This window comes from Podarcis melisellensis, assembly GCF_964234715.1.
Source record: "Podarcis melisellensis genome assembly, chromosome: 1".
Taxonomy (NCBI): domain Eukaryota; kingdom Metazoa; phylum Chordata; class Lepidosauria; order Squamata; family Lacertidae; genus Podarcis; species Podarcis melisellensis.
The window spans coordinates 44,514,019-44,527,192 of record NC_138528.1 but is presented as its reverse complement, the minus strand read 5'-3'; the positions used below and the strand labels follow the sequence as shown (position 1 = coordinate 44,527,192).

General features: G+C 40.2%; 1 protein-coding gene across 2 annotated transcripts in view; it reads left to right on the top strand.

The window, feature by feature from the left end:
• Positions 1–13,174, top strand: part of UBR1 (ubiquitin protein ligase E3 component n-recognin 1) — a 62,712-nt gene that overhangs the window by 33,926 nt on the left and 15,612 nt on the right. For both annotated transcript variants that reach the window (XM_081889518.1, XM_081889517.1), the window contains exons 24-37: positions 90–138; positions 1,305–1,459; positions 2,678–2,777; positions 3,518–3,627; positions 5,244–5,333; positions 6,028–6,209; positions 6,509–6,711; positions 7,128–7,221; positions 7,775–7,927; positions 8,624–8,721; positions 10,049–10,142; positions 10,534–10,682; positions 11,374–11,429; positions 12,992–13,088. In XM_081889518.1, the coding sequence (XP_081745644.1) occupies positions 90–138; positions 1,305–1,459; positions 2,678–2,777; positions 3,518–3,627; positions 5,244–5,333; positions 6,028–6,209; positions 6,509–6,711; positions 7,128–7,221; positions 7,775–7,927; positions 8,624–8,721; positions 10,049–10,142; positions 10,534–10,682; positions 11,374–11,429; positions 12,992–13,088 (1,630 nt within the window). The remainder of the gene's footprint in view (positions 1–89; positions 139–1,304; positions 1,460–2,677; positions 2,778–3,517; positions 3,628–5,243; positions 5,334–6,027; positions 6,210–6,508; positions 6,712–7,127; positions 7,222–7,774; positions 7,928–8,623; positions 8,722–10,048; positions 10,143–10,533; positions 10,683–11,373; positions 11,430–12,991; positions 13,089–13,174) is intronic.

Genomic DNA, 13,174 nt, shown 5'->3' with positions numbered 1-13,174 from the left:
TGGAATCTAATCTAAGCTCTTTGTCTATACATTCAGTCAAAAAAACCTCATTGGTATCTTGAGAGTAAACAAGTTGACTCTTCTTACAGGCTGAGCATATGGAAAAGAAAAGAAGAGTGCAAGAAAACAGAGATGAAGGTAAAAAGTTGGAACAATGAATGAAATAAGTGCAAGGAAGTGATGGTGAAGTGTTTTTGTTTTTTTAAATAAAAACAGCTTTGATCCAGGAATGATTCATCCTCATTCCTCGTAAAGATCAGAGAATGTAAACATATTACTGATTGCCAAGTCATTTATTTATTTGCAAACGTGCAATATATGGTGACTTCCATTGAGAGAACTCATTGCACTTTGTGCCACTTTTGTGTGCTACTATTTTGATGAAGAAACTAATTACATCTGCTTTAGAGGTTGGGATCACCTATCCACTTTCGTCACAGTTAGGACTACATCTTAAGATGGGCCTGGCTGTTGCTATAGATGCTGCAGTATTAGCAGTGCGCCGTAGGCTGTGAGATTGCATATAGATATTCTCCATCAATACTAATGTCCCACTCCAGCATGGGGGAGGTGGAGACCCTTCCTGCACTCTTGTCCACTGCTACAAATGTGGGTCAGAGCCATTTCTGTTTACCTTGTTTCACTTATTCATGCTTCAGCTCTTAAGCTATTGCTTGGTCCTTGTAGTCTTTCTTTACAAATATTGTGATTTGCATAGAGGAGCTGATGTGTAGTGCTACGTTAAACAATAACATACAAGTTTCCAGGAATGCCAGTCAGTATACTCTAAGGTTATACTTAAATGCCCTGCGAATTATAGCAGTACAAAACATTTTAAATCCAAAAAGGGTATTATGCAATTGTTAAACAGTATCAGTGTGCTTAGGAAAATGCTATTACTTTCTAGTTGGCATGTTCAGATGTAAACGTTTCCAACTGAGCAATTGCATTGCTCAGTGCTGGAACACAAGCTTTGCATCCATTAGGTCCCAGATTCAGTCCCCAAGCATTGCCACTTAGAGTTCTCTGAGTAGTTAAGTAGGGAAATTCTGCCTCAAACATTGGAGAGAGAGGCAATACTAAACCCAAAGTATATGTTCATATATCTGCTGCAGTTAGTTGAGAGTTCTACCAGAGCACTTTATAGGAGGACGTATATATGGCAGGACTTTATTTCATACAAGTATGATGCATTAAAGTAGCATCCACTGCTTATAGCCAAATATGAACGTCTATGCTCCTTGCTTTCATAAGACTGCTGGGAAGTTAGTAATGCATGAGTATTTGTTTACTTTTTTTTATAGCACTGCCACCGCCTCCTCCGCCTGAATTCAGCGCTGCTTTCAGAAATGTGGTGAACGTTCTGAATTCTGATGTCATGATGCATATTCTCAGAACTGTGTTGCAAAGGGCACTAGAGCTAGAAAGCCACTTGTGGACAGAAGCCATGATCCAGATGGTATGCTTGTCGACTGTATCTTCTGATATTTCTGCTTTGGGGTGTAGGTTGCTTCTGGAATGCTCTTTCCTAGAACGCTGTGTTTCCCCCATGTATTTAAGGTACCTTTACCCTGTTCATCGGGACGCGGGTGGCGCTGTGGGTAAAAGCCTCAGCGCCTAGGGCTTGCCGATCGAAAGGTTGGTGGTTCGAATCCCCGCGGCGGGGTGCGCTCCCGTTGCTCGGTCCCAGCGCCTGCCAACCTAGCAGTTCGAAAGCACCCTCGGGTGCAAGTAGATAAATAGGGACCGCTTTCTAGCGGGAAGGTAAACAGCGTTTCCGTGTGCAGCTCTGGCTTGCCAGAGCAGCGATGTCACACTGGCCACGTGACCCGGAAGTGTCTTCGGACAGCGCTGGCCCCTGGCCTCTTGAGTGAGATGGGCGCACAACCCTAGAGTCTGGCAAGACTGGCCCGTACGGGCAGGGGTACCTTTACCTTTACCTTTACCCTGTTCATCATGCCATTCCCAGGACATCTATTAGTGTCATAAAATGGTGAATATTGCAGGCTGCAGTTGCTTGGATTGAGCTGTGGGCGAATAGTCTAGCAAGTGAGTGAGCTGTAGAGGGAGAGGTTTTTTGGGTCAAGTGTGTGGGAAAGGTGGTTGGGAAAGGAGAGCAAAGAAGGGCAGCAGCCCCTAGTAAATAAATAAAAATTAGTCTTTGCAGGACAGCTCAACAGCACCTTGATGATCAACAGTTCATTTGTCTGTTGCTGCAGCACACTGCCCTTAGGTTTACTATCATGTGCTAGACATCTAGGTATCTAGATCATGGCCAGGTTACCTTGGGTACCTTGCTAACCCAGGGATGGGGAGCCTCAGGGCCAAATGTTTGCTGTCCTAGTCTCTGTGCGGACCTCAGGACCCCACAGGCAACACCCCTCTCCACCCTTTTTCACACCCTCCTTTTGGGGTTTTGCCTGCTTAGAATGTGTCTTCAAGCTCATCATGCTGCTTGCCTGCCTGGATGGAGAGAGAGATATGTGAATAAATTAACATTTGTTGTTCCACCCAATTTTGCTTCTGGCCCTGCCCACTGCTGGCAAGTGGCCCCTGGAAAGGTTGCCTAGAAGGGAATGTGGCCATTTGGGCTGAAAAATGGTCCCCAGCCCTATGCTAACCAGAGGGTGTTTCATTCTAAGCAGCCTAGATTTAGTACTTGTTAACATTTCTCTAGGTTCTTCACCTTCTTGCTTTGGGCCTACTTGAAGAAAAGCAGCAGTTAGAGAAGGTTCCAGAGGAAGAAGTGGCCTTTGACTTCTACCACAAAGCATCAAGTGAGTGTGCCATCTTGTAAAACAAGAATCTTAATTTTAAAGTTATTTCTGAAGTGCAATGTGAACTCACCGACTGGCATTTGAAGCAGAATTGCTACCTTTGATCTTAGATATGAAAAGCCACCAAGAGTTTGTTTCCAGCAGAAAAGTGCTTACTTAGAGAAATATTTTGAAATAAACACCATTTTAAAACAAGGAAGGAGAAAATTATTCAGTCTTAATTTGTCTACAGATACTACATTAATGCGGAGGAAATATATCTTACCAGGTTTAATCTGTAGCCACCACTTGAGATACCAGCTTGTGCTGAATTTCATTTGATGGTGAATACTTGTTCAAAAGAACTACAATGTAAACTAATTGCTTGCAGTTATTACCTGCATGCTATAATGGAAACTATTATTTATTAAATTTATATACCGCCCTTCATCTGAAGATCCATAGTCAAACATTTGGATTATGTTACATTTGGTGAGAAACAATGAAACATAGAACCAAACACAATGCATTGATGCTGCTTTCTAGCTTGTTACCACCATCATTTTGTAAAGTAGTGAAAAGCGATAATTGACAAAGAAGTCATGCATCACCTGTGATATAAGGAGGTGTTGTAACATAAAATGTCCCATGTCTAGTCTTTTACGTCATTGTAATGATTAGTAAAAGGGAGAAATGATTATGTTTTACGAGAGAACATGTGTGGTTGTTTTTTAAAAAAATTCTTCCATCTGTTTGCAAAGGAATGGGAAGCTCTGCTTTGAATGCAATGAACATACTAATGATTTTGGAAAAACTAAAAGGAATTCAACCTCTGGAATCGCAAAAAGACATGATCAACTGGGTATTACAGGTAAAAAAACACACCCCAAAATGTCCCGTGTTAAATTAAAAAAAAAAAAAAAAGAACTCGACACATTTACTCCACAGTGTTGCTGGTGCACAAAGTAATCTCTTTAAAAGATAGCATATACAGATAATGTTGTTACTATCATTGTTTGGGGCAGAAAACTCATAATGAATTAATGCTTGTTTATTCATGTGATAGAACTGGCTGGTGGGAGGGGGATTTTAACAAAAACTAGCTTAGTGGAATAAGACAGTATCTCTGTTCTGGTTCAAATGAGATATGCAACAGTTGCTACTGAAATGTTGCTCTTTATTGGCTTTTCCAAAGGCTATATGAAACGAACGATCTGTTCCTCGTGTAAAGGATTGTGTGACAAAACATGATCCCCTGTAAATACAGCAGATTTGAGATGACCGGGTTCCTGCTTTGTCACAACCATGGACTACTATGAATGTTTCGTTGCTGATATTTAAAGTCCTTAATGACTTATAATCAAGATACTCAGTAGACCACCTCTCCCAATCTTTAGGATCTTCCAAGAAGACTCTACTGGTTGTTCCACAACCAGCAATTGTCACTTGGTAGGAATGCAGAAATGGGCCTTCTTGGTGATAGCACACAGCCTCCAGAATGTGCTCCCTATGAGGCAGTGTTCGTAATAACTTTTAAGTGTCTCATAAGCTTACATATTTGTAAGCAGGTGGCGCTGTGGTCTAAATCACTGAGCCTCTTGGGCTTGCCGATCAGTGGTTCGAATCCCTGTGACGGGGTGAGCTCCCGTTGCTCTGTCCCAGCTCCTGCCAACCTAGCAGTTTGAAAGCATACCAGTGCAAGTAGATAAATAGGTATCACTGTGGAGGGAAGGTAAATGATGTTTCTGTGCACTCTGGCTTCTGTCACGGTGTCCTGTTGTGCCAGAAGCAGTTCAGTCATGCTGGCCACATAACCTGGAAAGCTGTCTGTGGACTAACGCATGCTCCCTTGGCCTGAAGTGAGATGAACACCGCAACCCCATAGTCGCCTTTGACTGGACTTAACCATCCAGGGGTCCTTTACCATTATCTTTACATACATATTTACCAAAGCTTTCCTGGACTGTGACTCTTATTTTTTAATTTTTTATTGTTTTGTCTACTGCTTAGTTTTATTTGTGACATACTGTTTTGTTTTCAGGAAATTTTAATGCACATTGCATTTTTATTGTTTTTATGTAAATGCTTTAGATTTTTTATTATATAAGCAGTATACATTAATAATAAATACCACAGGCAATAAATACCACAGACATTTTTGAATAGCCTATACAAAAAAGTACATAATTGTTAAAGCCATTTTATAACGATGTATACTTTTTTGTACACTGAGCAGCTCCATTTGTACACACCATTATTACCTGTAGCCTTTGTACAGACTGAATAGAGAAAAGTGAATAAAGGTATTTTTTTCCAAACGTAAAGATGGCAACAAATGGTATTGATTGTGTTTAATATTGGTGCTGCTGCTAATGGGGTATATCTTGTCCAGCATGCTTTCTTTCATGGGGCAAACCATAATCTGGCTTGGAAATATAGAAATATCACAGTCTATTAGTATTGTAACTATTAAATCTCTGTTCCCAGATGTTTGACACAATAAAACGGCTGAGAGAGAAGTCATCTTTTCCCACAGCAGCTATTGCATCTGGGCCAGAATCTGCAAAAGCCAACGAGGTAACTATAAAATAGGAAAGAAATAATGTATTCACAAGAAGATTTGGCTGTTTCTACATTTGGAATTCTAGCCCCTGGGCTCACAGCTCCATGCATTTAAATGCAAGGTTAAATACTCCATTCAGATTAACAAAATTATATATTTTACAAGTGGGAACTGATTTGGAATGGCAGACTTCCTGGCTCCTTGATTTTTTTTCTTCCCCCGATATTCCTTGCTGGCAGAACTCTCTGTAACCAATCTCTCTGGAGGCTATTCTCTCTGGGAAGCTGTTCCTAGCGGTCCCAGCCACAACTCTGTTGTACGTGAAGTTGTAATCTCTCTTGCCCTGAGAACAATCTGTAGACACTGGAACTTTAGGTTTAAGGTGAAGGGCAGCATTATGGTGCCTGTGTCTAAAACCTATTATTAGCCCTGTACAGCATTACACTGATAAGAAATTCTCATTACCTTTTGGGGGACAGAGTCTGTTCACAGGTTAGCTGTGAGAGGCTTGGGATATGGAGGTGGAGTAGTGTCACATTATTTTTTGTTAAGCAGAGTTTCACAAGTGCTAAGCAAACACCATTGTTATGTTATTGAAAAGTGATTCTATTTTAAAGATTTATTCCAGTTCTTTTTTGTTAATAAATAGCTTGCCTGGGTGTTTTTGTTTGTTTGTTTGTTTGTTTGTTTGCTTTGCCGCTAAATAAGATGCAAAGAACTCAAGACAAGGAAAAGGCTGAGAGGAAGAGAAAGGCCGAAGCAGCCAGACTTCATCGCCAGAAGATCATGGCCCAGATGTCTGCTTTGCAGAAGAACTTCATTGAAACTCACAAGCTCTTATATGAAAATACTCAAGAAACACAGGGAAGGGATGTTATGGAAGAGGAGAGGTAGGAAAATAACAATTAGTAATAGATTTTGGAGTAGCTTTTGATAATATAAAATAGTACAAAATTAGGAGTTATTGGACAGTTTTATTGGCTCTCGTGGTGTTGGGATATAATCAACATCTATTCAGCATGTGGCTAAATATTGGTTGCAGTCCTGTTTTTCTGTGAAGGGTGAGGTAAAACTACAGTATTAATGTATAAATTTTAAATCATATGTGATTTTATTTATATGTAAATCACAAATAATTGTTTGCTGACAGGAATATGTTAGTTTGACTTTTGTTGTGTCTTTATAACAGCCCACCAATTATAGATTATACCAGAATTGCCTTGGGACCCAAGCAAGGGCCATCTGTCGCAGAAAAGGAAGTGCTGACATGTATTCTGTGTCAGGAAGAGCAGGAAGTGAGGTTAGAGTGTGCTGCCATGGTTTTATCTGCCTGTGTCCAGAGATCCACTGCCTTAACCCAACATAGAGGGAAAATGCTTGAACTTTCTGGGGGTATGTATCCTGTCTACAAGTCACCTGCTTGCATAAGCAGTAATATTGCTTCAGGTTTTGTTTTGTTAGCTCAAGTTACAGAACTGAAAGTCATGTTACAAAACATTGATGTGAATTGTTTTAGGAGCCATCTCAAATGCAGTTGAGAAATCAACTGTTTTATCCCCTCTAATTGAAAGAAAAATCCCCCAAACCTGAACTATATTGAATGTATGAGCAAAGCTCAAAATCTCATTTGATGGTCCGTTTCTTAGTTGGTGTTAATAAAGAAGATCAATAATTATTTTTTCAGTGAGTACTGTATAAGATGTACAAGATGCTCCTCTGGCAGAATTTTTGCTTGAATAGTCTTTGCAAAATCTTTCATTTGACACTAAATGATGTAATCATTCTTCATATCATTTTTCCTTCAATAGATAAAATAGATCCTCTTTTCATGGATCCTGACTTGTCATGTGGAACTCATACAGGAAGTTGTGGTCATGTGATGCATGCTGCCTGCTGGCAGAAGTAAGTAGATACATTTAGTAAACTTTATTATTATTTTGCTTTAGTTATAGTCAATTTTGAAACTATCTCTTCCAACATATCTCAAGACATATTTAATGTCCAACAGATTCAAGTTTCTCAGCAAAATAAACGAAACCAGGCTAGCATAAGTGTAATCAAAAGACAAATATGGACAAAAATATTGGCTGTTTTGCCTGGGGCTGATGAGAGTTGTGTTCCAAAATATCTGGAGGGCACCAGGCTGGGGATATCACATTAACCTGGAGCTCTTGAAATTCTGCTTCCAGAACTGCCTATTGGGGCTTGATCCTGAGTTCTCTCTCTGCACTCTACTTCTTGTTATCTCCCACAATATCCCATAGCTCATTTACACGGTACAAAGTTTTGTATGATGGGTGCAAAGTTCTGATCATTGTCCCTCTTTTTCTCTTAGGCTCAAAAACAAAGTTATAACAGTAAGCCAAGTGCATAACAACAAAGGGTATCATAACTCTGCTTTTCCTTGTTCACACTCAACACTAAAGACTTTATTTTGGTTGTTTCAATATTGCAGGTACTTTGAAGCCATACAGTTAAACTCTCGGCAGCGACATCATGTCGAACAAGTTTTTGACTTGGAGAATGGAGAGTACCTCTGCCCACTTTGCAAATCTCTGTGCAACACTGTGATACCCATTCTTCCTTTGCAAACACACAAGATAAACAGGTAAGTTTAAACATTTAAATAGCCCATTAATTAATTTTGTATACCGCTCTATACCTGCAGATCTCAGGGCATTTCACAGGATAAAATCCCAATATGAAAACACAAAAAACATAATCAAAATAAAAACAAAAGGAACCTAATCACACACACCCCCAACACATTTTTAAAGGCACTGGATGTCAATTTTAGTCTGATAGCAGTTTTCTCGTTGCATGTATGGGGAAGATACATGACGATGATGAAGGTGATGATGAATTACATTTCTATACCACCCTTCAACTGAGGATCACAAAGAGGTTTACAATATAAAAACACAAAAATGCATAGCATAGTAACAAACAAAAACAGTACCCTCCCTTGCAGTTTAAAAGGCTATAAATTGTTTAAATAGCCAAAGGCCTGTGAGAAGAGGAATATTTTTGCCTGGCATTGTAATGAAGGCACCAGGGGAGCCTCCCTGGAAGAGCATTCCACAAGTGAGGAGACACCACAGAAAAGGCCCATTCTGTTATTTTACTTACCATTTTGAGTGTCTAGAAGAAGTTTTATAAAATGAAGTTATTCACATATGAACCAGACAACTAAATAGCTGTTTAAATTCTCTTGTATAAGACACGAGCATCTCAGACTGGGCTTCCAGGGGTTATATTTTTTGCTATACTTGTGAAAACTACAACTACCTTTTTGTATTGTCAGTGAGGATGCCGAGGTGGTGGTTCAGCTTCTGTCTTTGAAAAAATGGATAGAGATTGTTATGGCCAGGATATCTGGTTACAACAAGAAAAACACTGAAGGTCTGTATATGTTACACTTAACATTTTAAAAATATTTTTAGGAGGTCGCCAAATCTTTATAAAACACTTTATTTTGCTACTGGTTACAGGTACCATTTTGAGGATCATTGCAATCCTATTGTCTGCCCTAAAAATAAGTAATTGAAATATCTTCGAAAGTTGTGCATCTCTAACAGAGTGTGGAAAGTTATGAATGCAAATTGAAGGGCTTATAATTCCATTGTTTTGTGTTGCTGGATAGCGCTGAAGTTTGGTGCAGACTTTTATTGAATTTTTATTTAGGTATATACTAATCATGAAGCCATTTAAAATATAGGCTCCATTTTTCTTATATTAGGTTGGTTCCCCCAGCCCCACCTTAAAATGTTGATTTTGATTAGCTTTTTGACTGTTCTGCAAATGAAGCTCACAGACTTAGATTGAAACAAAAAAAAAATTCCTTCCAGTAGCACCTTAAAGATCAACTAAGACTTAGATTGAAAATTGATATTCAAAGATTAATGCATTGCATATTAATAGAGCCAGCTGCACATAGCACTTACCACCTAATGACATCTAATAGGTTGTTATGTAAGAATTATTATGTCTTAATCCATGGGTAGGCAAACTACGGCCCAGGGGCCAGATCCAGCCCAACTACCTTCTCAATCTGGCCCACGGATTTAGTTTTTACATGAGTAGAATGTGTCCTTTTATTTAAAATGCGTCTTTGGGTTATTTGTGGGGCATAGGAATTTGTTCATCTCCCCCCCAAATATATATATATAGAGAGAGAGAGAGAGAGAGAGAGAGTCTGGCCCCCCACAAGGTCTGAGGGATAGTGGACCAACCCCCTGCTGAAAAAGTTTGCTGACCCCAATATTTCATTCATGATCTAAGAATTTTTACCATAGTAAGGACTGCTGCCCTTGCTTGCTCTGCCTGCCAACCACTTTCCAAACCTCTCCTCCCTTTATACCTGACCAACTCCCCCTCTCTTTATACCTCACACATCTCCTTGCCCATCCCTGTGTAGCTCACCCCATTCCTTCTCCTCACAGCTCATCCCAAGCTCCATTCATTCCAGGCTTGCCCCAGGCCCCTCCCTCTCTCCTCATGGCTTGTCCCAACATCCTGCCCCTTTTAAACGAGGGGGGGCAGAAGCGTCGCCTCCCCTCTGTTAAACAGCTTGCCTCGGCTGCCGGCTGCCCTGTCAGCACACAGGGTAGCTATATGAACTGCACCGTGACAACAGCCTTATGTTTTTAAGTATATAGGAGAAAATAAATAATTTTATTTCATTTAGTTGAACTGCAGTCTGACATGAATTTATTTCTCTTTTTAAAAGAAGGAAAACAGATTGCTCCATCTTTACGTGACATAGAAATGGAAGAGACTTCATCTGATTTCCATTCCATTCTTAGCTTTGGAGTAGATCCTTTGTAAGTATTGAGAATCACATTTCCACTTTAGACTTTTTTTTTTTAATCTGGAATCTATACAGTGGGCATTATTTTCTGCTTAGGGGAAAATAATATTTTCATTAAAGTAACTACATTCTACAACATTTATATGGGCCATTAAGATTATTATTTCTGATCAAGCAAACCTCTGCCAGAGTTTTGGTCACCGTTATCTCAGAATATAACTTTAAAGCTTGTGTTTTTTACCTAAGAGAAGTCTATAATAACGAGTAAAAGCTGAAAGATGATTTCCTGTTACCAGAAACAGCTGATTTAAATGCAACTGTGCAAATATTTTCATATTCAGTTCTTTGAACTTTGTCTAGCCTCACTTGTTCACAATCTGACATTCTCCTGGCTTCCTCCACAGAGTTAAGTATTCTAATAGTATCAAGGAGATGGTGGTTCTATTTGCCACTGCAATTTACAGAATTGGATTAAAAGTTGCACCCAATGAAACTGATCCACGCATTCCTATGATGACTTGGAGCACATGTGCGTTTACTATCCAGTGTTTAGGTAAATCAAAAATAGAATTCCTTTCACAATTGGATTTCAGCTTTTATTATATTAGACATGAAAATAGCCAGGGTTTTAAACTTGAAAATATAAGAAAGCTACTACAAAGCAGTTTCTAAAATACTGTTATAGGGCAAATCCTATATAACATGTACAAATACTGTACAACAATCAGACTTTTACAGTCCCCGTTATCAAGCTATCCCATTTAAAATTGACAGGAAAATGCTGGGGTCCCCAAAATGGCAAAAGGTTGGAATGCTTTGTTTTAATTTAAGGAAGTGTTTTCAAGATCTGTTTCTTGTACTTATTTGACTAATGCTATGGACATTTGACTACTTAACAAGTCACTTCAAAATCTATTTTAGTTGGGAATGCTCAATTCCCACAGACTGCAAAATGGCACAGTAGCAAATATTTTATTTGCTCTAGAATTGATATGAACACTGTGTTCAGACTTGGAAGCAAGCATACAGATGTGTGTGTGTGTTCCCTGAAATTGTAAAAGTTAGACACTTTCATTCAAAGACCTCTTTCCATAGATCAAAAGTTAATTAAAATGAACAGTAAGCTAAAAAGAGTTTGAAAGCCAAAACAAGCAGGTTCCTTAACTTATTGGAAAACTGAAATGCAAAACATTTTGACTGCTTGTAGAGTACATGACTCATTACCAGCTTTGTTTCTTTTTCAGAGAATCTTCTGGAAGACGAGGGCAAGCCTTTATTTGGTTCTCTGCAAAACCGTCAGGTAGGAACAATAAAGGATGTAATTGTCGTGACCGACTCTGGGGTTGCGGCGCTCATCTCGCTTTATTGGCCAAGGGAGCCGGCGTACAGCTTCCGGGTCATGTGGCCAGCATGACTAAGCTGCTTCTGGCGAACCAGAGCAGCGCACAGAAACACCGTTTGCCTTCCCGCTTTGATGTGCTTTAGAATTGCTAGGTTGGCAGGAGCAGGGACCGAGGCAACGGGAGCTCACCCTATCACGGGGATTCGAACCACCAACCTTCTGATTGGCAAGTCCTAGGCTCTGTGGTTTAACTCACAGCACCACCCGCGTCCCACATCAGTTATATATTTAATGGATTTATTTATTGAATTTATTTATTGAATTTATATACTGCCCCATACCCAAAGGTCTCAGTGTGGTTCACAGAAAAGATCACAATATATAAAATCAGAGCAATAACAATAACCCAATAACACCTCCCCCCCAAAAGAGCCACATTTTAAAAGGGTATAGGATGTCCATCAGGTCAACCAAAGGCTGGTTAAAAAGGAACGTTTCTGCGTGGTGCCTAAAGATGTACAATGCAGGTGCCAGGCGAACATCCCTGGGGAGAGCATTCCACAGACACAGAGCCACTGCAGAGAAGGCCCTGTTCTCGTGTTGCCTTGAGGTAAGGTCCTAATGTGCTGCTATAGGTAGACTGTTGAGCACAGCAACTACATTTATTACACTTCTTTCATAAACTAGTTATTCACATAACACTCTTCCAAATGTAGGGATGGTGAGGGGGACTCCCTCACATTTGCTGACTTGACATTGGATATTGCCTGATGTATTGTCTTATTCATGTGCTCAGCAAGGCTTTGAACTTTGATTATCTCAAGTTGGCCTAGCGACCCAATTAAACAAAACAAGTAAGTTTGAAAACTCTGGGCTAAGGATTCTGTTCCAGGGGATTGGCGAGGACGGGGTGTGGGGGGGGGGAGATCAGGTATATGTAACCACTGGAACATTCCTTAAGTAGTTGCTCAGGCTATGTCATATATAATTTTCCAACTGATGTTTGTTTTGGCATTTGTTAATTGCTATGCAGGAGTTTGCAATCCAAATGCCATCTTCTTTACAGTGGTGCCTCGCAAGACGAAATTAATTTGTTCCGCAAGTTTTTTCTTCTTGCGAGTTTTTCGTCTTGCGAAGCACGGCTTCGCTGCCCCCCGCCAGCATTTTAAGATCGCCCCGGGACAGCGGAGAAGTCTCCGCTGTCCCGGGAAGGCAGGCGGGGGGGGAGCAAAGACTTTCGCCCCCCGCCGGCCTTTAGAAGAGGTCCATAGGGAAATTCGTCTTGCGGAACAACTCAAAAACGGAAAACTCTTTCGTCTTGCGAGTTTTTCGTTTTGCGAGGCGTTCGTCTTGCGGGGCACCACTGTACTTGCCTTTTTCCTTCCTTTCTGCCTGTGAGGAGCCCAGGTCCTGGCTGCTATCTCCAGCCACTAGAACACAAATATTTTTTAAAGATTAGGGATGGGGAAGCACAGCCCTCTTCTAACCAAACCTTTCTCCTTTATCTCCTCACCCTCTAGCACAGTGGTCTTAAAGCATTGCTGCAGTTTGCAGTTGCTCAGAGGATTACATTGCCACAAAGCCTGATCCAGCAACATCTTGTACGTCTTCTAGGAGGTAACATGGTGTTTTTTCCCCCCATTATAAGTTTTGGAAATAAGTAAAGTCTTCTTGGAAAGATTCTGTCTCTGAAACAGTAACAT